General features: G+C 35.1%; 4 protein-coding genes across 4 annotated transcripts; 2 read left to right on the top strand and 2 right to left on the bottom strand.

Moving 5' to 3' along the window:
* Window positions 1–589: 589 nt before the first annotated feature.
* LOC120257625 lies at window positions 590–2,373 on the bottom strand. The gene is made up of 5 exons (XM_039265064.1): window positions 2,257–2,373; window positions 2,063–2,157; window positions 1,718–1,918; window positions 1,370–1,585; window positions 590–1,213 (listed from the first exon to the last, which is right to left on the bottom strand). The coding sequence occupies exons 2-5, from the start codon at window positions 2,063–2,065 to the stop codon at window positions 926–928; spliced, it is 708 nt and encodes a 235-aa protein (XP_039120998.1). The 5' UTR covers window positions 2,066–2,157; window positions 2,257–2,373; the 3' UTR covers window positions 590–925.
* A 7,523-nt stretch (window positions 2,374–9,896) lies between these two features.
* LOC120283519 (probable L-type lectin-domain containing receptor kinase S.5) lies at window positions 9,897–12,531 on the bottom strand. Its single transcript, XM_039290218.1, has 2 exons — window positions 11,224–12,531; window positions 9,897–10,779 (listed from the first exon to the last, which is right to left on the bottom strand). Exons 1-2 carry the CDS (start codon window positions 12,386–12,388, stop codon window positions 9,932–9,934), a joined length of 2,013 nt encoding a protein of 670 aa, XP_039146152.1. The 5' UTR covers window positions 12,389–12,531; the 3' UTR covers window positions 9,897–9,931.
* Window positions 12,532–15,500: 2,969 nt separating this feature from the next.
* LOC120255027 lies at window positions 15,501–16,498 on the top strand. The gene is made up of 2 exons (XM_039262950.1): window positions 15,501–15,879; window positions 15,993–16,498. The coding sequence occupies exons 1-2, from the start codon at window positions 15,501–15,503 to the stop codon at window positions 16,496–16,498; spliced, it is 885 nt and encodes a 294-aa protein (XP_039118884.1).
* A 3,371-nt stretch (window positions 16,499–19,869) lies between these two features.
* LOC120249393 (squamosa promoter-binding-like protein 15) lies at window positions 19,870–25,192 on the top strand. Its single transcript, XM_039257885.1, has 11 exons — window positions 19,870–20,232; window positions 20,348–21,062; window positions 21,480–21,673; window positions 21,760–22,595; window positions 22,689–22,763; window positions 22,883–22,990; window positions 23,086–23,203; window positions 23,312–23,447; window positions 23,531–23,675; window positions 23,793–24,395; window positions 24,499–25,192. The coding sequence occupies exons 2-11, from the start codon at window positions 20,479–20,481 to the stop codon at window positions 24,907–24,909; spliced, it is 3,210 nt and encodes a 1,069-aa protein (XP_039113819.1). The 5' UTR covers window positions 19,870–20,232; window positions 20,348–20,478; the 3' UTR covers window positions 24,910–25,192.
* Window positions 25,193–26,181: the final 989 nt, after the last annotated feature.

Raw genomic sequence — 26,181 nt, 5'->3', positions numbered from 1 at the left:
AACAACATATATCATATATATATATATATATATATTATAAGACTTTTGGTAGCTAGTTACACTTTGATTTTGGTTGTTTACTATATAATAACTGGTGGAGGGGATGCATGGATGAAAAGAGAAGAGTAAAGTAATTAGGAAGGGATTAATGGAGAAGGCATTGATTTAACCAAACAAAATAAAGGGAGATGGAGGAAGTGTTGATTAGAGGTCACCATATAGAATAGATAGTGGAGGAGATGGATAAAAAGAAAGAGGGTTTTCAAAGGATTCCAGACGTCTCTCCCAGTTGTTGAAAGGAGAGGAGCAACTCAATGGAGAAGTCCCTTTCCATGGGCTCAGCTTATGTCCCCCCTTGTCACCTGCTCTGATGTTGATGTCTTCTTTCTCTCTTTCTATAAACTTTAATTAGTTTGTAACTCAGTACTTGACTCAGTTTGGTGATAGTACTTTGAAAATTATATTGCAGTTAGAGAAATTAAAGAGCTAAATTGTAAGAAGTAATGAGAGAGAGATAAATATTAACACACAAATAACAAGCACTGAAGCATTAGATTCACAAATAATACAAAGCTTAATGCACAAGGACTTTTTACTGTGCCATATGTCTATATATATATATGCTACACTGCAACTAAAACTTTGTTTACAGTAAATGAAAACCCTATTTGTAGATCAACCATGCATGCATGCATGATAAGAAGAATGCATGGTTAATTTGATATATATACATATATATATACACACAGGATTAATTAATATTGAACATGAACACACCTGACTAACTAACTGCATGATCATCAGAGCTTTTTTGTTTTATGATCAGTATAAACAAAAAAGCTCTAGGGTTTCTTTCATACTTTTTAACTATTTTGTTGTTTTGATTTTATTCTATGCTGCATTTACATGTACTTACATAAGTTCATCAGAAAGGAGCTCTGTGAGGTATACCCTTCCGACGAGAAGTTCGGTAGTTGATCATCGGAGGAGTGGCCGGAGAAATGCTATTGCTTGTATTATTACCACCTTCATCCTCCGACCACGTCCTCCACCGATCCGGTGAGCCTGTCGGCATTGCAGCAAAGACCGAGGCCCTCATAAGCTTCCTCGGAGTATAAGAATCATCAGACTCGAATCCATGGATTGAGTCACGACTCAGTTTTGGCCTTAGATTAAAGGTCAACTCCTGGTCACCTCTCTCCATCCCTCCAAGCTGCAACAAAACATTAATGTTTCTCAATTGTTATAACATTATTCTCAATTCATCAACTGATCAATGAAATATCAAAGAATTAATTGTATATATATATATATATATATGATGATGATGATAATGATAATGATAATGATGATGATGGTGATAAGCTACCTTACAACCAAGAGAACAGAATCTAAAGGAATCCAACAAGCTTCTGCAACAAATTTCACAAGTGTTTGTGACTCCCTTGCCAGGCCTTGGTTGTGGCCTCTCATTCAGAAACACAATCTTAGCACTGTTGATGATGTATGTTTGCACACATGAAATGTCTATGAACTTTGACACTTCCGAAACTCTAATCACATTATGATATGATGATCTCCTAATCTATCAAAACAAACAAACAAACAAACCAAACATTCCAATGAATCCAATCCAAATATATATATATATATACAAATTTAATTAATTAAAACTATATATATAGTTAAGAATACATATATGTATATATATATATACCTGAACGTAATGATGGTCTTTGTGATTAGAGAGACAGTAAGAACAAAGAGCAGTGCCCATGCAATCTAAGCAATACATATTACACTCATTCTTAGTGGATTCAGCATGGATTTCACAGGGTTTGAAAAAGCTTGTTTTCAGTAATGGTCTCAACCATGGAGGTTCTAATTCCTCATTTCCCATTCTGATCATTGGACCAACCTAACAAATCAAACATAGAGAAGATTAATTAATTAATTAATCACCTGAATTAAAACATCAATAAAGAAAAGAAAAGGAAAGGAAAGGAAAGGAGAAGAGTCTTTAGTTTCATGTCTATAAAACTCTTGATTTTCATCATCATACCATCACTTTCTTCTGCTTTGTCCTCACAAAACCAAAGCTTTTGTGGTTCTCAATCGCCAGCTCGTCCAGTAGTTGAGATGAAAATTAACTCCAACCTGAAAAACATTAGCAAAAAGAATACAAAAATTAATAAACACCAAAAAAGACTCAATCTTTCTGGGAAGAAACAAAGAAAGAGCATCAAGGATGATCACCTCTGATTAATCCAATCAAAAAGATGAGATTTTTCTTTGAGAAAAAAGCTGGAGAAATCCTGCAGAGAAGGAAGAGCTAGAGGAGAACAGAGGAAAGGAGGAAACAGAGAGAATGGTGAAAAAGAAGACCTTTTTTTTATATTTATATTTATATATATATATATATATATAAAGAGTTTTGATATTGTAAGGCGGTTTGCTTGGCCGAGGATCATCGCCGGCGGTTCAATCAACGGTGGATATTCCATCAGGGCCCTCACTAGCGAAACTTCAGCCGTCCGATTGTAGACTCTTATGCTTACAAAAACTGTCTCTATCATTACCCATTAATGGTTAGATATTGCCCATTAATTATTATATAAATATATATATATATATATATATTAATAAAATTAATCAACATGCTCTTGATTTATTGGACTCACCCTTAATTCTATTTTCAGTATATTTATCAGTTTTAATTATAATATTTTACCACATAAACATAAATAGTATGGTCAATAAAAACTTATCATTCCTTAAATAAAATAAGTTTTTTGTTTTTTATAAATACAACAACTGCATTAATAAAAGGACATATATACCACCAAAAATTGAACATTAGGTTATGTTTAAAAAAAATTGAATTACAAGTCTGAATTTTTACATAAAAAATGAATATCTTATTTATTTGACTAATTTAATATTGATAAATAAAACTAAATCATCTTTTATATATATATATATATAATAATTATTATTATAATAATAATAATAAATTGCATCCTTGTCAATTAAAGAAGGTGGGTCAACTAAGGAACACCACCATATCCCCATCAATATACATTTGATGGCTTGCTTAATTAGACTTATCAAAGGAATGCAATCATCTCTAACTATTCTCTAAAAATTTAATATTTTTTTAATTAATATTTAATTAACTTAATCAAGAAGTTCATCTGAAATAGTTTGAAGGCTTAAAAAAAACAAATAGCAAGAAGCTTAAGGACTAAGGGTGGTTCAGGGTAAAGATAGCCGTCCGATGTGATGAGGCCTAAGATCAACCGTTGATTTGGGAGGGATGGTGCCTCGAGATGCCGGCGCCGACTTAGAAGTCACATCACACGTGTGAAAGTGTTGGGACGGACAAAGAGGCGGCCTTTAGAGGATAAGCTTACGTGTCCTCTGGCGGGAAGGTTGGCTTTGCTGTTGCCGCTTTCAGGGTTTATTTACCAAATTACCCTTTGGTATTTTTACTAAATTCCAATTGAGGATCATTTATTAAAGCATAAATCACCTTTTTTTTTTTTTATGTGGAAATTGCCAAAAACACCTCAGAAGTTTGTAATATCGCTAAAAACACCCGTTAGTTTTCAGACTCTCAAAACACCCCTTCCTTTGAATACTGATGATTTTTTTAAACCCCCAAACATCTAATAGTGATTGATAGAGTTAATTTGGAATTTTTTTGGACGAAATTGTCCTCATGCGTGGGAAGTTATGGCAAGTGTGACGGGGTTTGACTATAGTGCCCTTTGGAGTACAATGAGTTTCTATTTGAAAATGAAGCTTCATTTAAAAATATGAGGTATGAGGTTCTGTTTAAAAAATGAGTTTCCTGTTTAAAAAATGAGTTTTCTATTTAAAAAAATGAGTTTTTGTTTAAAAAAATTGAGTTTTCTGTTTAAGAAATGAGTTTTCTATTTAAGAAAAGAGGTTTCTGTTTAAAAAAATGAGGTCTCTGTTTAAGAAATGAGTTTTCTTTTTAAGAAATGAGGGTTTGTTTAAAAAAATGAGGTCTCTGCTTAAGAAATGAGTTTTTTTCCCGATGTATTTATCACCCCCAAAAATCTCTTTTATTGCAGTTGATGGGCCGGGTGAGACAAAGCATGCGGCTCACAATCGCGATCACGTTGCATGAAAAAAATGGGATTTCATGTTCGGAGAAAAAGGTCGAACCTTTTCGATGCCTTCGCTCGACGACGAGGCGTACGGTCTTCCCCGAGGTCGACAGCGAAGAAGATGAAAGAGATGAGGTCGACGACGGGGAAGGCGATGAAGGCGAAGACGAAGACGCGAGATCGAACCCTCATCGGCACCGCTTCCTCCCTCCGTTCCGTCACCGACTTAGGCGCCCATGGATCGAACCCGGAATGATCCCTAACCCTAACCCTATCACTATCCATGTTGCAGGTCTCCGCGATCGAGAATGGTTCCGTTTCGAGTTCAGCTCGTCTTATCCGAGCGTCGCCACCGAAGACCTCACCACTCCGACCGCCGAGGAGCGTCGCCAACCGGATCGCCAACGCCGATAAAGATTTCTCCTTTAAGACCCCACTGAGCGAGGCCACGCTCGAGATCGCTCGCCGGATCCGGAGCTCGAGCACTCAGCGTTCGCGAGATCAGCGACGATGAGATACTCAATGTCCCTACTCAATGAGGTCTCTGTTTAAAAAAATAAAGCTCTCTGTTTAAGAAATGAGTTCTCTGTTTAAGAAAATGAGTTCTCTGTTTATATGCTTGTTTGTCTTTGTTTAACTATCGATGTTTCGCTTTTAATATATTGCGTTTACGTTTAAAAATGCTTAAATATCGTTGTTTCTATTTAAATATGTACGAGTGCAACCTTTCGATGCCTTCGCTCGACGACGAGGAGCATCGCGGTCTTCCCGAGGTCGGCGACGAAGTAGATGAAAAGAGATGAGGTCGACGACGGTGAAGACGATGAAGATGAAGGCGAAGGCGGCGAGATCGAACCCTCATCGGCACCGCTTCCTCCCTCCGTTCCCGTCAGCGACTTAGGCACCATGGATCCAAACCCCGGAATGATCCCTAACCCCTAACCCTATTGCTATCCATGTTGCGGTCTCCGCGATCGAGAATGGTTCCGTTCGAGTTCGACCCGTCTTATCCGACGTCGCCACCGAAGACCTCACCACTCCGACCGCCGAGGAACGTCGCCAACCGGATCGCCAACGCCAATAAAGATTTCTCCTTTAAGACCCCATAGGCGAGGCACCGCCGAGATCGCTCGCCCGGGATCCGGAGCTCAGGCACTCAGCGTTCAGCGAGATCGAGAACGATGAGATACTCAATGTCCCTACTCAATGAGGTCTCTGTTTAAAAAAATAAGCTCTGTTTAAGAAATGAGTTCTCTGCTTTAAGAAATGAGTTTTCTGCTTTTATATGCTTGTTTGTCTTTGTTTAACTATCGATGTTTCGTTTTAATATATTGCGCTTTACGCTTTAAAAAAAGTGCTTAAATATCGTTGTTTCTATTTAAATATGTACTGAGTGCAACCTTTCGATGCCTTCGCTGACGACGAGGAGCATGCGGTCTTCCCGAGGTCGACGACGAAGAAGATGAAAGAGATGAGGGTCGACGGCAGGGGAAGGCGATGAAGATGAAGGCGAAGGCGGCGAGATCGAACCCTCATCGGCACCGCTTCCTCCCTCCGTTCCCGTCACCGACTTAGGCACCATGGATCCAAATCCCGGAATGATCCCTAACCCTAACCCTATTGCTATCCATGTTGCGGTCTCCGCAGTCGAGAATGGTTCCGTTCAAGTTCGACTCGTCTTATCCGAGCGTCGCCACGAAGACCTCACCACTCCGACCGCCGAGGAACGTCGCCAACCGGATCGCCAACGCCGATAAAGATTTCTCCTTTAAGACCCCACACGAGCATGCCACCTTCGAGATCGCTCGCCAGATCTGGAGCTCAGCACTCAAGCGTTCACGCGAGATCAGCGACGATGAGATACTCAATGTCCCTACTCAATGAGGTTTCTGTTTAAAAAAATGAGGTCTTTGTTTAAAAAATAAGCTCTCTGTTTAAGAAATGAGTTCTCTGTTTATATGCTTGTTTGTCTTTGTTTAACTATCGATGTTTCTGTTTAATATATTGCGTTTACGTTTAAAAAAGTGCTTAAATATCGTTGTTTCTATTTAAATATGTACGAGTGGCCAAGATTAATTGGTTTTATATCCAGGATTAATTTATCATGTAAATATTTGTTTTTCTGTTTAAATATTAATGTTTTTGTTTAAAAAATGAGTTTTATGTTTAAAAAAATGAGGTTTCTGAGTTTTCTGTTTAAGAAATGAATTCTCTGTTTAAGAAATGAGTTCTATGTTTAAAAAAATGAAATCTATCTGTTTAAGAAATGAGTACATGCAAAAAGGAATGCAAAAAAGAATGAAAAATGTATGCAAAAAAGGTTTAAGAGCAATGATGGAATTTCATAATCGCAGGGGGTAAAAAAAGGAAGTGAAACAATAAAGGAAGGGTTATCTGAGGGTATGCAAAACTCACAGGGGCTGTTTGGGAAGTTTTGAAATTATCGAGGGGTAAACAGTAATTTTCCCATTTTTTATTTTTGCTTTTTATTTGTTTAAGTCTTAGCAATTGAAGTCTTCAATCAACAATTTGTTGAGTTTTTGCACCAAATTATCCCTTTATGTAAATTGAATGATGTTTTTGTACTAAATTGAATTAAATCAATCAGTTAGACATAAAATTTACGTGAAAATCCTTTTGTTTAGAGGGAAAAAACATGGGTTAAATTTTAAATTAAATTTACTATAAGTACAAAAATTTTCAAACAAATTCACAAATGATATCATCACCAATAATGAAGAAATACATATAATATCTTTAGAAAAATCCCTTTTTGAAATAATCACACCAATAAAAAAAACTAGAGAAATTACTCTTCAATTTAGATTGCTCCTAAAAACACTTGCCAATTTGATTAGGATTCCATAGAAGAAGAGATGTAACATTTTACCTGTCTTTATTATTAATAATAATTTAGGTTGGATCGAAATTTGGCGCCACTAAACTAACGCAATTTAAATCAAGTAACTGCTGCTATAAATTTTTAAATGTACAAATTTACCTCGTGTGTTTTGGTTTGATCACGATTACTTTTTTAAAAAAATAGATGGACATAGATAAAAATAGCTATCGGATTCAATTAGTTTTAATCAATGAGAAATTAGTTTTTCAAATTCAATATACTTGAAATATATAAATAAAAAAAAACAATTACTGCTTAAAAAATGTTGTGTTCCCTAACTTCAGGACAGAGAATGCAAGCCACCTTCGTTATTAACATGCACTAGATTTGCAGACCTCTTTAAAATAATCTCCCTATTATATATTTTTATAGGGAATGACTTAGGTGAAGTTAGATAGGTATAATTAGTGTAGTTCACCATTGGATGTTTGACACGTGGCATGAGATGAGTAATTTTTAAAAAAAGTAGAGATATTATATGAAAGTTATTATATTTTTATATATATTTGGGACACGTGTCACAATGTCAATGGTGAACTACACTAACTACACCTATCTAACTCCATCTAAGTCATTCATATTTTTATATATATGTGGAACCTTAAAAGAAAGAAAGTGTTTTTCACACAAAAACATTTTCTAGGAGAATTTGCTTATTGCGAGTTGAGTTGCTCAAATTCAAGACCCCCATATCCAATACTATAGTAGGTACCACTAAGTTATGGATGTTTCTTATGCAATTTTAATTTAAATGTTTGAATTATAATACTTTAAAGAGATTTTTTCAATAATTTGATTTATTTAAGTTTTGCTTGTATTTAAAAAATAAAATTAATTTTAAGTTTATGTATTATATATTCTACACAAAAATAGTTTTAAAAGCATGGTCAACGATATAATTTAGAATACATAAAAATGCATCTATTTTTTTTTTTGTCACATAAACAAATTTCAAGATAAGTTTGTGAATTAGGAAAAGTAGAAAAGTCTATAATAATTTACCTTTTACATGATTACTTCGAGAAAATCTTAAGATTTAATCTGAAAAAAATAATATAGCTTAAAAAAACTTGCTAATGATATATTTATTAGAGAATAAACATTCAATTTTATCTATACTTATTTTAAATATATATATATATATTTTTATTTTTTGCACAAGATATAGTTTTTACAATGAAAATAAGTTGGAGTAGTTGTTGAATTATTTGCCAAGCATAACATTCTTTCAACTCACTTAATTGGAGGCCATGGACTCTTCCACAAATACAAGTTTGGCAATATTTCTAATTAGGAAGCCAGTTCTTTTCCCAATTGTTATTATATTTGTTTTATCTTTATTTCAATCTTTCTCTTCAATAACTCTCTTTGAATGAATTAATATAAATTTTTTTAATTATTTAATTTAAATACTTATTTCATCGAAATTAATTATTAGATCAATTTCAAGATCAAAACCAACATTAATTAGCATGGTTTGGTGGCAAGACGATTGACAGGGGTTTGAAATCTTGTTCCTAAACATATTGTATATTACTATTTATTTACTGTTAAATATAAAGAATTGTTCATCCATTGTGCATTGGATCTAATGTAAGTCTTTTATGGAATAAGTCATATTATGTAACTCTTTGGAGTTTGGAGTTATATATATATGGTTGGGGCATTTACCATTATGAGATTATGGTCCTGATATCTCATTTTGGTTGCACGTGACATACTTTCATTATCGCGTGTGCTAGCCCGTCCCATATATATTATAAATCTCTAAAAAGTTATTAAATCATCATAACTAGTGCACTTTTGAACATGCATTGCCCCTTTAAACAATGCTCATCATCTTTGTCAAAATAAAAAAATTATGAAATAAAATAATAAATAAAGATCAAGGTATAAAAGAAAGAAGAGACAAAGCATCATTATCTTATTTAGTGTTTGATGGACATAATTATATTTGGTATATATATATATATGATTTCAGTGAGAAAAGATTCAATATACCTTCTTACAATATAGTTAATTAATGGGTGATTATTTTAATTAGTGAGGATCAATCAAGCTTATATCATCTGATATAACTTAATCAATTAATTAAATCAGTTCAACACCTCCTTGATATTCCAAAAGACAAGCACATATGCCCCACCTTGTGACATGTGAACCTCCTCAACAGCTACCTTTTTTTTAATAAAACATTCATTCATTAATTCCATTTCAAAGAAATCAAAGATGAATGGGAACCCTCAAGGAAATGAGGATGAATACCAAATGACTTTGATTGGCATCTGGAATATGAGAAATTTCTTGTAAGTTTACTCACCCCACAACTAGTATTTATTTAACTTAATATAACATTGGCCTTAAATCTATTGTCTTTTAATTTTCAAGTAGATAGCACAACTAATTGAAGCTTTAAAATTCTAAACCATATCTTACATCAAATTAAAAGACTACAAACAAGATTGGAGTCATAAAAAAAAAAAGTGAAGACTAATATAACTAATATATTATAATAAATATCATAATAGAAAATGACTCGGATCCACCCATGAACAAGTACATTCAAAATATAAATATATATATAGTGACACCCAAAAAAAGTAATCATCATGTGTGTGTGGCACAAACTATTTATCATTAAAACCAAAAATTTATATATATCATATATACATACAAATCATAACTTCTCATACATTCATAATAACCACAAAAAATAAAATTAAATAAAATAAAAAGACCCTCTCTTAATTACACAATTACAAAGAGCCTCTAAAACTCAAAGATACAACAAAGTTAAACCAATCAAATCAAAACAAAGAGCTACTCCTCACCAATTTTCAAGTTAGCTACCCAAAAACATTCATGCATGCATGCATGCATGATCAATGATAATTCATGGCAAAGAAACATCTTCCAACGTTGAAGCATGAACCTCTTTACTAAGACACTGAGAAGTCCACCCTGCCGACGAACCATAATAAGACGAAGTCACCACCGAACTCTTAGTACTAGACTCCAAATCATCACCCACAACCGCCGCCGACGGCCAAACAAACGCCGGTCTGAAAGGTGGTATCACCGGGGGCTCCACCGTCCCATATATAATCTGCACCACAACCTCAGCCTTTGGCCTTTCCCCTGCTGCCGGATTACTACAAGCCAACCCAAGCAACAACAACCGCCGTGCCTTCTCGCCGTCAAACTCTCCGGCGAGCCTCCCATCAACAGCATCAAGAAGTCTTCCTTCCCTATATAGTTTCCAAACCCAATCAACCAAGAACTGAAACCCTGAAATATCACAACGTGGACGCTTGCCGGAGACTGTCTCAAGAACAACAGCACCAAAAGCATATAAATCAGACTCTCTTGTGGCTTTTCCGGTGTGGAAGCATTCCGGTGCTATGTACCCCATTGTTCCCGGCACGCCGCCGAGCTCTAACTCAGCATAAGAAGTTTTATCTGTTTCTAATGCTCGAGCAAGACCGAAATCACCTAATCTAGCATTAAACAAAGAGTCAAGCATGATGTTTGATGCTTTGAGATCTCTGTGCACTACTCTTTGATCGTATTCATTGTGAAGGTAGTGGAGAGCCGAGGCAACGTCGGCGATAATTGTGTAACGTCGGTCCCAGGGAAGTAAAGGCCGGTCATCGCCGGCGTTGATGAATAGATGCTGGTCTAGACTTCCGTTTGGCATGTACTCATATACAAGTAAAAGTAGTCCATTCTTGTGGCACCATCCTGGTAATAAGTAAATGCATGCATTGCACTAATTAGATAACATTGATGAGGGAATCTAAAGTCATCTCGCCTGATTCCAGAATCAGTTATTTTTTTAATTTTTTTTTATCATAGCTTGACATATATGCTGTTATATTTTTATGTTGTGATTTAGAGATACATGTCAGACTGTGATAAAAAAAAATTATGAAATAATCTAGTTCTCGAACCAAACGTAGTAACTAAGAGAAATCCAAGAGTCTTTGTTGTAGTTTTCCAAACAAACAAGTCATTGTTTTGTTAGTCACATGCTCCTAGCTAACAACTTGCATCAGTGAACAGCTCATGAGCATGACATAAATGATAAATCATAGCCAAATCCATTTGTTTAAGGACTATATATATATATCATTGGAAAATGAAATTATTTAGAAAAAAAAATGAATTAATGATGAGAATATTTACCTAAAAGTTTGACTAGATGTTTGTGTCTCAACCGGTTGATGATGGTGAGTTCATGCAAGAAATCATCTTGGCACTTGGTTCTGTCCCTAGAGAACATCTTGACAGCCACCTCAGCGTTCTCTCCGGCAAGAACACCCTTGTAAACAATTCCAAAACCTCCTTGACCTAACTTCAACTTCTCATCAAAGTTGTTAGTAGCTTTCTTCAACTCCTTGAACTCAAACTCTCTTGGTGTCCCTGGTAAACTCTTCAAAGCTCCCATCAACACACTTGGATCATCCCTCACCTTCCTTCTCTTCATGTAAAAGCTAACAACCAACCCAAACACAGTGATTAACACAACCAACAATGCAACCAGGATCACCACAATCTTCCATGTTGTAAAACTACTTTTCTTATCTCCAGGAAGTATCTCAATGGTAAGGTTCCATCCAAGCACACAGTGAAGCTCATAGTTGGAACTAGTGGATGCAGAGAAACCAAAGTAAGACCACTGAGAAACAAACAAGCTAATATCTAATGACTGGGTTAAAGCTGGCTTTCCAGGCTTGGCCACCCCTTCCTTGGCCATGAACACATCTATCCTATGATTAACACCATCATAATCTATCCACACTGTGTATTTGGTTGGTGTTACAGGAACAATCTCTATACCAAATGGTGTCAAAGGTGCAGTAGTTTGGTTCTTGACACTGTTTATATCCAGACCTATGTGGTTGTTATCAGGATCATAAGATTGTTGCACAGTATCAAGCTCAATGGCTACAAACCGGTTTGAAGGTTTTCCATCTAAAGTCTCATTGGTAAGGCCAAGGTAGCCACCATGGCTACCAGCAGGAGGATCATCTAAAGATGGCAAAATGGCAAAAGCTATACCTTCACCGGGGATGACTGATTGGTTGACACGGAAGACGTTGACGAGGATGGAGGTGTTGAAAGAAGCTGAACGTTTGGTTGTGGAATTTAATGGTTGCCAGAGTTGGAATGGAGTATTGAAGATAACCCTGCCAGACTTGTTGACAAGGTAGTTGTCTTGGACGTTGGAGGTGTCCGGTGTGATCTGAAGGGCATTCTGGGACACACCGGTGTCTACGGAGAAGAAGAAGTCAGGGATCTGTGTTATCCCTGGTGAAGTTGGCAAGGGAGAAGCTCTGAATATGATCATCAGACTTTGTGGTTGAGAGGAAGATGAAGAGAAGGAAGAGGACTGTGAGGAAGATGAGATGGAGCTTTTTAGATTTAAGCATGGTCTCAAGATCAAGAACTTGGTTTCTTTCTTTGTTTGGTGAAAGAGAAGAAGAAGAGGGAGTTGGAGATGTTGTTGGTGATGTAGTACTCTTAAGGTTTTCTTTATATCAAATGGTCAGAGGATGAAGGTGTGTACATGATATTAACAGGTTGGAGTAATGGACCCTTTTACCCTTTTATTTTTTTTCAACTTTTTCATTTATATTTATAATATATATATATATATATATCCTCTGTGATACGTACATTGATAAAAAAATCTATAAATATCCGATTATCAGCAGTTGGATAATCGATCCAATACTAACGTTGATAAATAGTATCATTATTTATTACATTGTTTTAAACAGTAATTACTGTATATATTACTGTGCTATTAGCTATCGATGTTATCAAATGATTAAGATCTATGATTTATTTATATCATAGTATATACATGAGATCCTTTTCACCCTTTTGTTTTTTTACCCTTTTTATTTATATTTATAATATATATATATATATACCTAAATCTATCACATTCGGATGCATCTAATGATCGTAATTTATTTATGTATATTATCAACTGACACTTGACAGGCCGAAAAATAGTAATTTTGTACATTACTCTTATAAATAATAACTGTTAGATCATAATCAAACAACTGATCTCAAATGTATTTAGATTTTAAAATTTACATAAACAAATATATTATATATATGTTTTTGTTGTTGACAATTAATATAATAAAAGATAAATAACAGCAAAGGGGCAAATTTAATAATGTGAAAAGAAGTACCCAATTAAAGTCAAATTAGAATACTTGGTCAGAATTGGCAGGCCACATGCAGGTACTTAAAAAAATCCTCATGACAGCTATTTGCCTTGTGCTTTCTCTGTAAACTCATATTAATTTTATAAGATGCTCCTTAAGAAAAGTGTTATTTATATATAATAATATTGTAACTCACTTTTAATTTATTTAATCTAGCTCCATCCATTTATAGATTGGCAACTTGAATTCAATAACTCTTATATGTACAAAAATATTATTTAATTACTATTTATTTCAAAAATTAAAACTATGGAAAAAATTTAATCAATAATAAAATGAAAAATTCAAAGTCCAAACTTGAATGACATGCATAGACACCTATGGCCTTTTATTTGACTAACACTTTTGTTTAATTCTTTATTTTTAAGTCTTTTACAAGTAGTTTCAGAGAAATTTCATGCTATAAGGTCTTTAAAGACTCAAATGCACTATTACAATTCTATTGAGACTATAGAAACTTCATCAACATCACTTTATTTTCTAGAAATTCCTTCATTCAAATTACATACTAATTGATGCATAGAAAGATATGTAGATAGAGATAGAGAAATGAGAAGAATATATACTAATTATCGGAGAGAAATGAGAAAAATTAATGAGTCTATATATATATATATATATCCAATAATGCATATGTAATTGGGATGATGATATATTTGATGACTTGGGCATATTTGCAAAAAGAAATTAAAACTAGTTTGTTAATTGTTCATGACATGAAGCCAAGTAATATGAGAATATAATGATGCATTATATGGGCCCCAAATATCACTGTCTTTGACTAGTAATCAAGCTATATATATATATATATCTGATGGATGATGGATGAAAATTTATGTTTTTCCAATAATTAATTACCAATATTATTCCTATTAGTTTATGAGCTTTGAAGAATAACAAATAATAAGCAATATACATCTAACTTCATAGTTTTTTATTTGGTTGACTTGACTAGTCATTAAAAAGACATCTTTTAGACTGATCAAAGAGATATATAATTGACCTAATCTGATGATGTATTCATGCATTATTTTTATTTTTTTAAAAAAATTAATTAAATCACTCCAAAATAAAACAAAAATAGATTTACAAAATAAACATAAGAAGTCCACTGGCTGTGGAGCAATAACAACAAACCTAAACAAAAAAGAACAAAGACTTTCACAAAGCCCAAAATAAGAAAAGAACAATTAGCCCGTCACTCTGTCCGAATCCTCCTCGATCGTAGGAACCTCACTAGCTTCGAGTGTACGAGGCCCAAAGAACTTCAAACTGTGTCTAACAATAGTTATGCAGTCTTATAACTTCTCTCTCTAATTTCTCTAGGATGGTTGAGAACCAAGACAAAAGCAATTTGTTAAGCTTGAAAATAGTGCATCATTTTAATTGTGTTAGCACGTACGGTCATTATATTAAAAGACCAAAATAAATTATACATTAAATTTACAATGGATTAAAAGCTAATCAATTAAAAGACAGCGCATGCAATGTGATTGGTTGATAAAGTTCTAAATGTAGGCATTATCTTATTGAGCTGTTGGAATAGAATAAGAATCCCTTTCTTTCAAGATTACAGGGATTCATATCACAAGCATGGAAAGGAATGGCCCAAAGCAAAAGCCAAGCATCTCAATTCATGCAATTACACCTATCTCCACCTTCTTAATTTAAACAAATAAACTCATAAATTATCTTAATGTTGCATACATGCATTCTAAATTCAATAAACTCTGTGATTTTTGTTTCTTAATTATTCAGTAATGACTCCTAAACTAAGGTTCAATTTGGTCATTATTCATGAGAAACCCAATGCCCATTATGGCCTTCATCACATGCAATGTTTCCAAAAAGGTCCATTTGTCATGACTCTTTAGTGGAACTCTAGGTTGGTCCTAACATATATCTTATATATAAATTTTCATCTAGAATCTGAAACTCAATGGTCCACCAATCATATTACTGTATATATATATATATTTTTATATAGTTGGCAAGTTAATTAATATGTCTTGCTTGATGTATAGCTAGCTTTCAAATATTTTATCATAGAAATTAATCATGCATAAACTATATATCTATATGTGTGTTAAAGCTTTCAATAATTCATTACTTTCTAGCTAAAGCAAGTACATGTCTCACTGGATTCCTCTAGCCATTTCATGAGCTAATCAAGCAATAACTCCACTTTTTTTCAAAGCATAAATAGTACTCTGAATGCTTGCTTTCAGGTCACTCAATAAAGATATAACAAAGTTCCAAGAAAGGAGCAGCAGCATGAACAGTCTGACACCAAAGAGATCAAACAGGTTTTCTTCATTTAGATCTCCTCCATCATCAATGGAGATCATAACAATGGCAAAGCCAAACCAAGGTGGTGAAATCTTCCATTTTAGCCACCTTCAACACCCTCTAGTCCCATTGAACTTGCCTTATTTCTTTACCTGCATGGGTTGCAAAGAGTATGGTGCTGGCTTGAGGTTTAGGTGCCAAACTTGTGACTTTGAACTCCATGACTTTTGTGCTCTTGCTCCTCCTTCTCTCATTGCTCATCCTTTCCACACGAAACACCAGCTCATCTTCTTCACAAAACCAGGTATATATATATATATATATACACACACAAACACACATATTCACACACACACACACACATATAACATAAATTATTTTAATGTGCACCAACTTATCACATTGATATACATGCAGGTGGTTATCTAAGATCAAAATGTGACATATGTTGCAAAACAGTGAAAGGATATGCCTTCCATTGTACAACTTGTAGTTTTGCCATGCACCCATGTTGTGCCACCATGAATGGAGAGATGAACCTCCCAGTCCATGAACATCCACTAATTATCAGTACTACTCTTTCTTCTTCTTCTTCTTCTTCAAGCACTGGTGGAGATCATTCAAGCCTGTTTTACACCTGCCAAGTGTGCAACAAAAAGAAGTCTGGCTTGTTCTTTGGTTGCAATCTTTGTGGATACTTTATTCATGCCATTTGTGCAAAGGATATGGTGAATGGGCTTTACGTGCATGGGATTAAACCTCCAAAGAAGCATAACATGTTAGGAACTGCAGCTAAGCTTGCCACCCATGCACTCTTTGGCATCATTGGTGGCCTCATTGAAGGCATTGGAGAAGGCATTGGAGAAGCTCTCATTGATAGTCTTGGAAGATCAACTAGAAACCGTGTTATCAGACCCAACTAATTAATTAATTAATTAACTTCTAAATAAGTTTGATATAATTAATTATAAATAATTAATAATATATATATATATATATATTTGAGTTTTATGAGCTATATATATGATGTGCAAGTGGGTGGGGTTGAGCATCAAGATTCAGATATTGGCATTGTCCTGTGAAATTTCCTTTTGAACAAGATGTTGGAGAATGTACATACATACATTATGTTATTCCCTTCATATTGTTCTTCACTCTGGACTCTGATAAGATGCATGAGTGCATGCATGTGATTGCCCACTTCTTCTTGCTCTATTTATTCCAATAAATTAACTAATATGTGTATATATATATATATATATATATCTGAATGCATTTCATCTTCTTTGGCCTTATTATCTGTTAAAGTCCCCACATGTTTCTCTGAATAATATTATTTAATTTATTAGTTACTTGCTCTTTACTTATTTGATTGATTTTCTTCTTAAAAATGAAGCTCATGTTGTACACCAAGGAGGCAATGCTATCTCTTTAATATTCACTTGTTTTCAAGCCTTCTCTAATAATACAAGTTTTCATTACCTACTCCATATATATATATATGGTTTTTCATTTCTTTTTTATTTATTTTTCTTTTTTTTTAAAGGATAAAAATGGAAGCCTAATTGCAAGTAGAATATACAAGAGAATTAGTGGTCACACAATGTTGAAAAAGTTAAACCCACTTTTTTTTTTGTTAGGACCAGTCAATGTTTACATGCAACTTGGTCAAGTTTAATTACTTTTAAACGTGCCCAGGACGCCCTTTTAACTTGATTTTTCTCACCATATATATATATATATATATATATATCAATTTTGACAAAGGACGATATATATATACATCAAGGTGTGCAATGCCAGAAATTGATCGTCTAAACCGTACATCCTCATTCGGGGACAAAAAATTTAAACTATGAATTGACATTTATCACAGGCGATCTATTACCACTGTTATTTTTAATAAATCTTGCACTGAACTCTCACTTCTTATTATTAATCAGAGATAAAATTATTAGTCCACATACCTTTTGGCGTGCATACATATATTGACAAAAACAGTATATTCATTAATATATATATCGGCCAGAAATTGATTATCTAGTCTATGCCGCGATGAAAAATTTGAGTTACCAAACAACATCCATAAATTATTTGTTACTATTATTGTTTTTTTAATAAGTCTTTAAAAGTATTTGAATGTCTTACCCTTATTTTTTAATTGCAGTTAAAATCTCTAGATTAAGAGGTTTTGGATATTTATACACATATATATATTTCAAATTCAAATTATATTTAAAATAGAAACAAAAATTACAACAAAAAGGGGTTGTTTTATCAGGTCTAATCACAATCTCATCGGAACGTGACACGTGGCGCTACATGATGTCCCACCACTGCCACTGCTTGCCATTCTCATTATTCCCTCAAACAAACGAGGGTAATACTGTCATTAAAAAGGTTTAGGGGTTAAATTGAAAAAAAGCCAGACAAATCCACATCGTTACAAGTGGGCCCCAGTCGATGACGTACCGTACGGGTGATGGCTCAATCGGCGATGAACGGCTCAGATTACGAGATACGTGGCGCCGTACGAAAAGGGCAGGGTGGCATCAAAGAGGGTGAGTGAGAACAGCTGTCACCTCGAGAACAGCAACGCCCCAAACTTTCACAGTCGAACACGTGTCATTATTCTATTCGTCTTCCACCATCCTATGTTCTCTGACACCTGGACTAATTCTAAAAAGTTTTTTCAACAGTAAAAAAATATTTTTTTCCCCAATAAAAAAATATAAAATTATTTTTTTAAAAAAATAATCATAATTATAAATTTGTATTAAATGGTTCCACCAACTTGTTTTGATCTTATTAAAACCACAAAATCAAAAAGGATTTGAGATCTCAACCTCTTAATTAATCTTAGTCTTATTATTAGTACTAACGTACCAAAAACATCAAATACATCATGTAATTATAAATATATATATAGGTTTAATTGCCTGATAATTATGTACTTTTTGTACTTTTTGTTTTTTTAATATTTTTGGGTATAGTTAAATCCTCATATCTAATCGAGTTGGATCGTTCTAGTCCACTGTAATATTTTTTATATATAATTAAGTCCTTACAATTTGCACTTATCTATCTATTTATTCATATAGACCGCGGACTAAAATGATCCAAGTTGACTAAATATAAAAATTTAATTATATCTAAAAATATTGTAAATATTAAAAAAATAAAAAATATATAATTATAGAGATCTATACAACAATTATATATATATATATATACATTTTATGATTCAAATTGAAGGGAAGAATGGAAAGCAAGTTGACTATGGCCTTTGAAACATTCAAGATTCTTGTTTCCCATTACATCCAAATCCCTCCCCCATTTGTGGTCCAATTCTTGATTTTTTTATTTGTAATTATATGTTTTTAATTTTAATTTTAAATATTAATGTATTAAAATACTTCTTTGTGTTTCTATTTAGTTGTCATATTTTGGAGATCTTATCTATTTATTTTTACTTGTTATATTAAAAATTTTATACAGAATTAAATAAATTTGTTTTTAAATTTACTTTTTAATTTAATATATTTGTATAATTTTTAATAAATCACAATCAATTAAGCATTAAATTATATACTCATAGTAGTTATAGTATATTTTTTCCGATCAAATTGCCTTCAGTCCTGCAGTATTGGTCTCATAGTATAAATTTTGATTTATGGGATTTTAATTTATTGAGCTCAAAACAAGCTCAAAGCAGTAATACCAACCGTCTCTAGCTGTGAGAGTATATTTGCAACTTATTTTTTTTTACAAATATAAATAAGTTATATCATCAGCATACACATCTATGAAGTTATTATTATCAATTTATTCGTGTTCTCATTATGTATTAGTTAAGATTTAAAACAATTTTTTTATACAAAATACGAATATCCTATACAAAGATTCCGTGTTAATAGATCAATAAATCATCGGCTTTTCACGTCTTGAAAAAATATATATATTTTTTAAATAATAAAAAATTATAATAACAAAGAGAAGCAACATGTGTAACGCGTCAAATAGAGACAAAACACATGAAATCTAGATAGCAATCTGGTTGTACCAGCATTGAAATTAAATATTTAATTGTTTCTTTTTTTCCACTCTTTACTTTACTTTTTTTAGGTAATTTAATATTTAAAATTTAAATATGATTTGTTTTTCCCACCAAAAAAGGAAAAGTAATTTTTAGGTTTTTTTTTTTTTACTGAAATAATTAAAAGTTAGTAAGGAAGTAAGAGAAAAGAAAAGCCCAAGGAGTTGGGGTTTATTTACAGCAATGCCACTCACTGTGACGAAGTAAAGCGAGGGAGAGAACCCCAAACAATGAAGAAGAAGAAGAAGAAGAAGAAGAAGACGGAGAAGAAGAAGAAGAAGAGCTTGTCTTTCTCTCTTGTTGTCATCTCCTTCTGGTCGTCGAAAAGGGGGATCTTGGTTGTGATTATTGGATCTTTTTTGGATCTCTTGATCCAATAGGTTTTAGATCCGGAGGCGTTTGGATCTGAATCGGTGGTTGGCGCTGGGAAAGCTGTTGTTTTTGGGTGTTCTTTTGATTGATGTACTGTTGGAGATCGAGGTTTTTTTGGAGCTTAGGGTTTGTGTGGTTTTCCCTTTTTGATGCATAGGATGGAGGTGAATCGCTAGATTTCAATTTAAGGTATGTTTCTTTTTTTGGTTTTTGTTGAGACGCCTTTTTTGATGGTTTCGTTTTGATTTTTGCTTTGAAAAATGAAATTTTCTGGTTTGTTTTTTTGAAAATTTTGTGAAATTAGGTTGTTTTCATGTGAGAATCGAAGAAAAGGAGTGATTTTGAGGGGGAAAAAAGTGGAAAGTAGAGATCTAGAGAGGCGAATCGAAGGACAGTGATTTTGAAGGGGATTTAGGGTTTGTTTTGACGAGAGAAATGGAGAGAGAGGTCGGGGCGCAGGTAGCTCCGCCCATGTTCATTCACCAGCCTCTCGCTGGCCGCTTCCACGAGCCCCCAGTCCCCAAAAAGCGAGATTTGCCGTGGCAAAACCCTAGCTACCTTCACAACCAGTTGCCCCCCAGCGCTTTGAACCCGAACTCCAACTGGAACCCTAGGATGTGGGATTGGGATAGCGTGAGCTTCTCCGCGAAACCTTCAGAAACCCTCTCTCTCGGAACCGCCAATCCGCCCGCGAAGGTCGCCCCCGAACCGGAGAAGAAGAAGAAAGGGGATGATGGCTCCAAAGGCGTGAACGAGGTTGGGGAGAACCTCACTTTGAAGCTCGGAGGTGGGTCGTATGCTGTGGAGGCGGCGCCGGTGGTGAGGCCGAGCAAGAGGGTGCGTTCTGGCTCGCCGGGCAGCGGCGGGAACTACCCAATGTGTCAGGTCGATGATTGTAAGGCTGATCTCTCGGGCGCCAAGGATTACCATCGCCGGCATAAGGTGTGCGAGCCTCATAGCAAGACAAGCAAAGCTCTTGTTGCGAAGCAGATGCAGAGGTTCTGCCAGCAGTGCAGCAGGTATAGCTCATCTCTTTTTGCTTCTATTCTTCTCTGACACCATCATTTATTGTTCAAAATTTTTTCCCCCTGATTTGATGCTAGATGTAAGCGGCTCAGCTCTTAGCTTTCTGATTGATATTTCTCATTTATGGTATTTGGAATTGAAGAAAATGTTTTGTTTTCCCAAATGGGAAAGATTCAATGTTTGCTTTTCATGAGTTTTATTGTTTCTTAGAATGGTTATCCTATCATTTTATTTTCTGAAATTTGAGTTTCTTTCAAATTATCTGCCTCCTATCTTTGCTGTTTCTACCATTTTCTTTTGCATTTCTGTGTGAAGGTGGGATTTTGAGTGCTTACTCTTTTGGTTTCTTTTATTTATTATATTTTTTTGAATTGAGTTTTTGAGTGATTTTGAGTCTTATGTCCTCCCAGATTTCATCCCCTATCTGAGTTTGATGAGGGCAAGAGGAGCTGCAGGCGAAGGCTTGCGGGCCATAATCGTAGGAGGAGGAAGACCCAACCAGAGGATGCATCTTCACGTTTGTTGCTTCCTGGAAGCCAAGAGAATGGGACTAAACCTGGTGTGGATCTTGTCAATCTGCTGTCCATTTTGACACGGTTGCAAGGTCTGCTGTATGGCTAAAACAATTGAGCCCATCTCGTGTGCTATGAGTTATATTGGGGTTTATTCTTTTCCATTTTGCGATTTTAGGTACCAATGCCGCTAAGCTTGCTAATGTTTCTCCGCTGCCTGATAAGAATCAGCTTGTCCAAATTATTTCAAAATTAAATGCATTGCCTCATCCAAACTCTGCGGCAAAATTGCCTGTACCAGAAAGGTTTGATCTGAATGTTGCACAAGCTTCACCACAGGTTCCTTCTGAGCCGCCTCCAAGAATTGAGGGGAACCCATCTGCTTCATCAACGATGGATTTGCTTGCAGTTCTCTCTGCAGCACTAGCAGGTTCTGCCCCTCATGCCCTTGCCTCTCTATCTCAAGGGAGCAATGATAATAAGGCTAAGATAAGATGTGCAGATTCCTCATCTGATGTTGTCTCTCAGAACAATTTGTTGCAAATGTTACCTCCTGCTGGGCAGGGGATGAGCAGCTCTGCTGCTAAATCCACTTTGGAGGTATGTAAACCTCCAGCTCAAGAAGCACGGTCAAACTTGACATTCCAACTATTCAACTCTGTTGAGGATGACAGCCCCCCGAAATTTGCATCTTCAAGAAAATATTTGTCTTCTGAGAGCAGTAATCCAATGGAAGAGAGATCTCCGTCATCGTCTCCTCCGGTAGCGCAGAAGCTTTTTCCCTTGCATCCAGCAGCAGAAGGTATGAAAAACAAGAGGATGGTAGGTTCAAGAGATGACAGCATGGCACTGGAAGCAAGCACAAGTTATGGGTGCACAGCACCTCTAGAACTTTTTAAAGACCCCGAAAGGAGAGTTGAAAATGGTGCAGTTCATAGCCATCTATATCACCCGAGTTGTACTTCCTCTTCTGGTTCGGACCATTCACCTTCTAGTTCAAACTCTGATGCTCAGGTAACTATTATTCTAGTTAGTTATTTCTGGACTAATGATTGTATGGAAGCTATTGTATTTAGAAACTCAGAAGCTCTTCTTTTTTTTTTGAAGGATCGGACTGATCGAATTATTTTCAAGCTCTTTGACAAGGATCCTGGTGCTCTACCTGGGACCCTACGTGGTGAGGTAGGAAAGAAGTGGATCATTATTTTATGCAGTCAAATCTCAGATAGAGAATCATACTTCCAATTCCAAGTTGTTCAGGTTGGCATTTGCTATAATGTATGTTTTACTTTTTATGTCAGATATTGAATTGGCTCTCTAGTAGCCCTTCAGAAATGGAGAGCTATATTCGACCTGGTTGTGTCGTCCTATCAGTATATGTATCAATGCCATCTGTTGCATGGGACGAGGTATAAATGTGGTTTCTTTATTGCGCCTTTTCTATCGTTTACTTTGTTGTCTTTCTCTTTTCCTTAGACAGCTTTGCTGTACTGTTGATTTGCAGCTCGAAGATGACCTTCATCATAGAGTCAATTCCCTCATTCAATGCTCGGGTAATGAGTTTTGGAGAAAAGGGAGATTTTTGGTTCGCACTAGCAGGCAACTTGTGTCGCATAAGGATGGTATGCTTTCATCTAGATCGATGCATCTACCTTGATGTGGTGATTTTCATTATAGATTCACATACTCAAGAAGAATATTTCTCTTATTTCTTGACTTGTTGTTTCTAGGTAAAATCCATTTGTCTAAATCTTGGAAAGCATGGAGTGCTCCTGAGCTCATCTCTGTATCCCCTGTTGCTATTGTGGGTGGACAGGAAGCTTCCCTTGTGCTGAGAGGTCGAAATTTGACAGTTCCCGGTACCAAGTGAGTAAAGATAGCTTGCTACTAGACTAAACAGTGTGGTTTCGATTTTCTTTATTAGTGATTCTTACTCTATACATATGCAGAATACATTGCACATATATGGGTGGTTACACATCAAAAGAAGTGCTGGGTTCAGCTTATCCTGGCACCATTTATGATGATTCCAGCTCTGAGAGCTTCAGTTTTCCTGGAGGGTCTCCCAATACCTTCGGGCGCTGTTTCATTGAGGTGACCTTATTATCTACCTATCTGGTTGATACACTGATAAATATGTCAAGATATTTATGTGTCTTTGTGGTTATACCTAATCATCACCGTCATTTGACTTTTGAATTTCGTGTTTAGGTTGAGAATGGTTTCAAAGGAAATAGCTTTCCTATAATCATCGCAGATGCTACCATATGTCAAGAGTTGCGAGGTTTAGAATCTGAGATTGAGGATCAGATAGGAATGACAGACCTGATTCTGGAAGACCCTCTTCAGGATCACGGGAGGCCAAGGTCCCGGGACGATGTCTTGCACTTCCTAAATGAACTTGGCTGGTTGTTTCAAAGAACAAACAGGCTCTCTATATCTCCGTTTGAGAATTTCTCCAGCACACGGTTCAAGTTCCTCTTAACATTTTCTGTAGATCGAGATTTGTGTGCTCTCATGAGAAAGATTCTAGATATACTCGCAGAAAGAAGCTTGAAAAGCCAGAGTCTAGTTCAAGAATCACTCAACATGTTATCAGAGGTTCAGCTCTTGAGCAGAGCAGTTAAGAGGAAATGCTGGAGAATGATCAATTTGCTACTACATTACTCTGTCACAGGCGGGATTGATGCTTCAAAGTTATACCCTTTCCTTCCGAACATGTCTGGTCCAGGCGGATTGACTCCATTACATCTTGCTGCATGTACACAGGACTCGGATGAAATCGTTGATGCACTGACCAATGATCCACAACAGGTGACTGATTATTACATACACTCTTGACAATTTGATAAATTTGCAGTTTTGTTAAAGCTATGACAATGATTTAATTAGTTGTATTTTGGAATCTCTACTTCAGATTGGTTTGAACTGCTGGAATTCAATTCAAGATGATAATGGCCAAACTCCATTTTCCTATGCATCAATGAGAAGCTACCATTCATACAACACATTGGTGACCAGGAAGCTTGAGGACTGGAAAAATGGCCAAGTATCAATAACTGTTCAAACTGAAGATACCACTGGAGAGACCAAACAATGCAATGCCAGACCTCTCTATGCAAGATCTTGTGCTCAATGTGCCTCAATCGACGTGGGTCGGATAAGACCAACGGTCCGATCACGAGGTCTGCTTCAGCGTCCTTACGTGCACTCCATGCTTGCAATCGCCGCAGTTTGTGTTTGTGTCTGCTTGTTCTTCCGAGGTTCACCTGATCTCGGCTGCGTTGCTCCGTTTAAGTGGGAAAATTTGGATTACGGACCGAGATAACCTCGTCGTCAAACTCCCAACTACAACTAATGAAGCAAATGATTCATCTCAGGAGCAATGTCTGCCTGGTTTTGTGATTAATTGAAATGGAGGTTCACACTTCTCTCTGTTTCACTAATGTTTGCCTGTTCTTCATATTTGTTATGTTTTATGGTTTACATGTAATCTTGTTTTGTTTTCTTGATTGACATTTTGTTGTTTGATTCACTTTGTCAGACTCTTCCACATAATGAGAGAAACAGAGAGAAACAGAGAAAGAGGAAGTATAGGAACTTGTTAAGCAGATAGAGATAGCTTTATATATATATATATATATATATATTTTTTTTATGTATGTGATGGTGATGAGACTCTAGTGAAGTTCTATATGTTCTTCAATTCTTTTGTTTATGTTCCAAAGTATAAAATAAAGCACTTAAATAACATTTATTTTATTTTTTTATTGTTAGAATAATGAGTGTTGGTTCTTGTCTTTGTTGTTTTGTCTAGTCATGTGTGATTGTGTGATGTTTTAGATGATGATAATGTAACAGAAAGAGAAGAATAAGGTTCCAAGGAACAGGTTCAACTTTGTTGAGATGGAGATGAGTATGATGTCATTCAAGCTTGAGCTTGTGGGCCCCTTTGTCTGCCACATTGGACCATGGGGCTCCACTATTGAATATAGAAATCATTGAATGGCAAAATTGTTATTATATCCATTTAAGTTCTTCTCATTATTAACCTTTTTTTTTCCTTAAAGTTTTGGATAAGAATTAAATTGATTTTTTTTTTTTTAGAAGATGAAAAAATGATAAAAAGAAAAGCAAGGAAATTTTGCAATAACTTTCTTTAATCAATGCATAATCACTATTTAATAGAAATGGCAAAGTTGTTATAACATCAACATTCGTCTCTATTTCCAATTTTTTTCTCTCACTGAAGTTTTGGATAAGAAATAAATTCATTTTTTTTAAAGATGAAAAAGTGATAAAAAGAAAAGAAATTTTACAATAACTCTCTTTGATCAATGAAAAATCATTAAATAAAATGGCAAAATTTGCTATATAACATCAATATTCATCTCTTTATCCTTCTGTTTTTTTTTTTCTAGAGTTTTTGGATAAGAGCTACATTATTCTTTTTCTAATATGGAAATTTGATAAAAAAGGGCAAATGACAATCTTTGGTATGCAAGATTTTAAGCTGACAGTTAAAACTTCTATTATTATGCGTTTGATTTATAAATGGGATGGAAGTACAGCACAAACTACCCAATCGATACAGTATAAC

This window comes from Dioscorea cayenensis, chromosome 3 (assembly GCF_009730915.1).
Source record: "Dioscorea cayenensis subsp. rotundata cultivar TDr96_F1 chromosome 3, TDr96_F1_v2_PseudoChromosome.rev07_lg8_w22 25.fasta, whole genome shotgun sequence".
In the NCBI taxonomy this organism is placed as follows: domain Eukaryota; kingdom Viridiplantae; phylum Streptophyta; class Magnoliopsida; order Dioscoreales; family Dioscoreaceae; genus Dioscorea; species Dioscorea cayenensis.
The sequence above is the reverse complement of the archived record's forward strand: the minus strand, read 5'-3'. Positions and strand labels throughout refer to the sequence as shown.

Excerpts from the sequence above, each read along its gene's own strand:
- LOC120255027 (XM_039262950.1), top strand. The coding sequence starts at position 15,501 with ATGCTTGCTTTCAGGTCACTCAATAAAGATATAACAAAGTTCCAAGAA. Across the intron at positions 15,880-15,992 it reads CATCTTCTTCACAAAACCAG|GTGGTTATCTAAGATCAAAA; the intron begins GTATATATATAT and ends ATATACATGCAG.
- LOC120257625 (XM_039265064.1), bottom strand. Across the intron at positions 1,586-1,717 it reads AAGACCATCATTACGTTCAG|ATTAGGAGATCATCATATCA; the intron begins GTATATATATAT and ends TTGTTTTGATAG. Across the intron at positions 1,214-1,369 it reads TCTGTTCTCTTGGTTGTAAG|CTTGGAGGGATGGAGAGAGG; the intron begins GTAGCTTATCAC and ends GTTTTGTTGCAG.
- LOC120283519 (XM_039290218.1), bottom strand. The coding sequence starts at position 12,388 with ATGATCATATTCAGAGCTTCTCCCTTGCCAACTTCACCAGGGATAACA. Across the intron at positions 10,780-11,223 it reads ACATCTAGTCAAACTTTTAG|GATGGTGCCACAAGAATGGA; the intron begins GTAAATATTCTC and ends ACTTATTACCAG.
- LOC120249393 (XM_039257885.1), top strand. The coding sequence starts at position 20,479 with ATGGAGAGAGAGGTCGGGGCGCAGGTAGCTCCGCCCATGTTCATTCAC. Across the intron at positions 22,596-22,688 it reads GTTCAAACTCTGATGCTCAG|GATCGGACTGATCGAATTAT; the intron begins GTAACTATTATT and ends TTTTTTTTGAAG. Across the intron at positions 22,764-22,882 it reads CTGGGACCCTACGTGGTGAG|ATATTGAATTGGCTCTCTAG; the intron begins GTAGGAAAGAAG and ends TTTTTATGTCAG.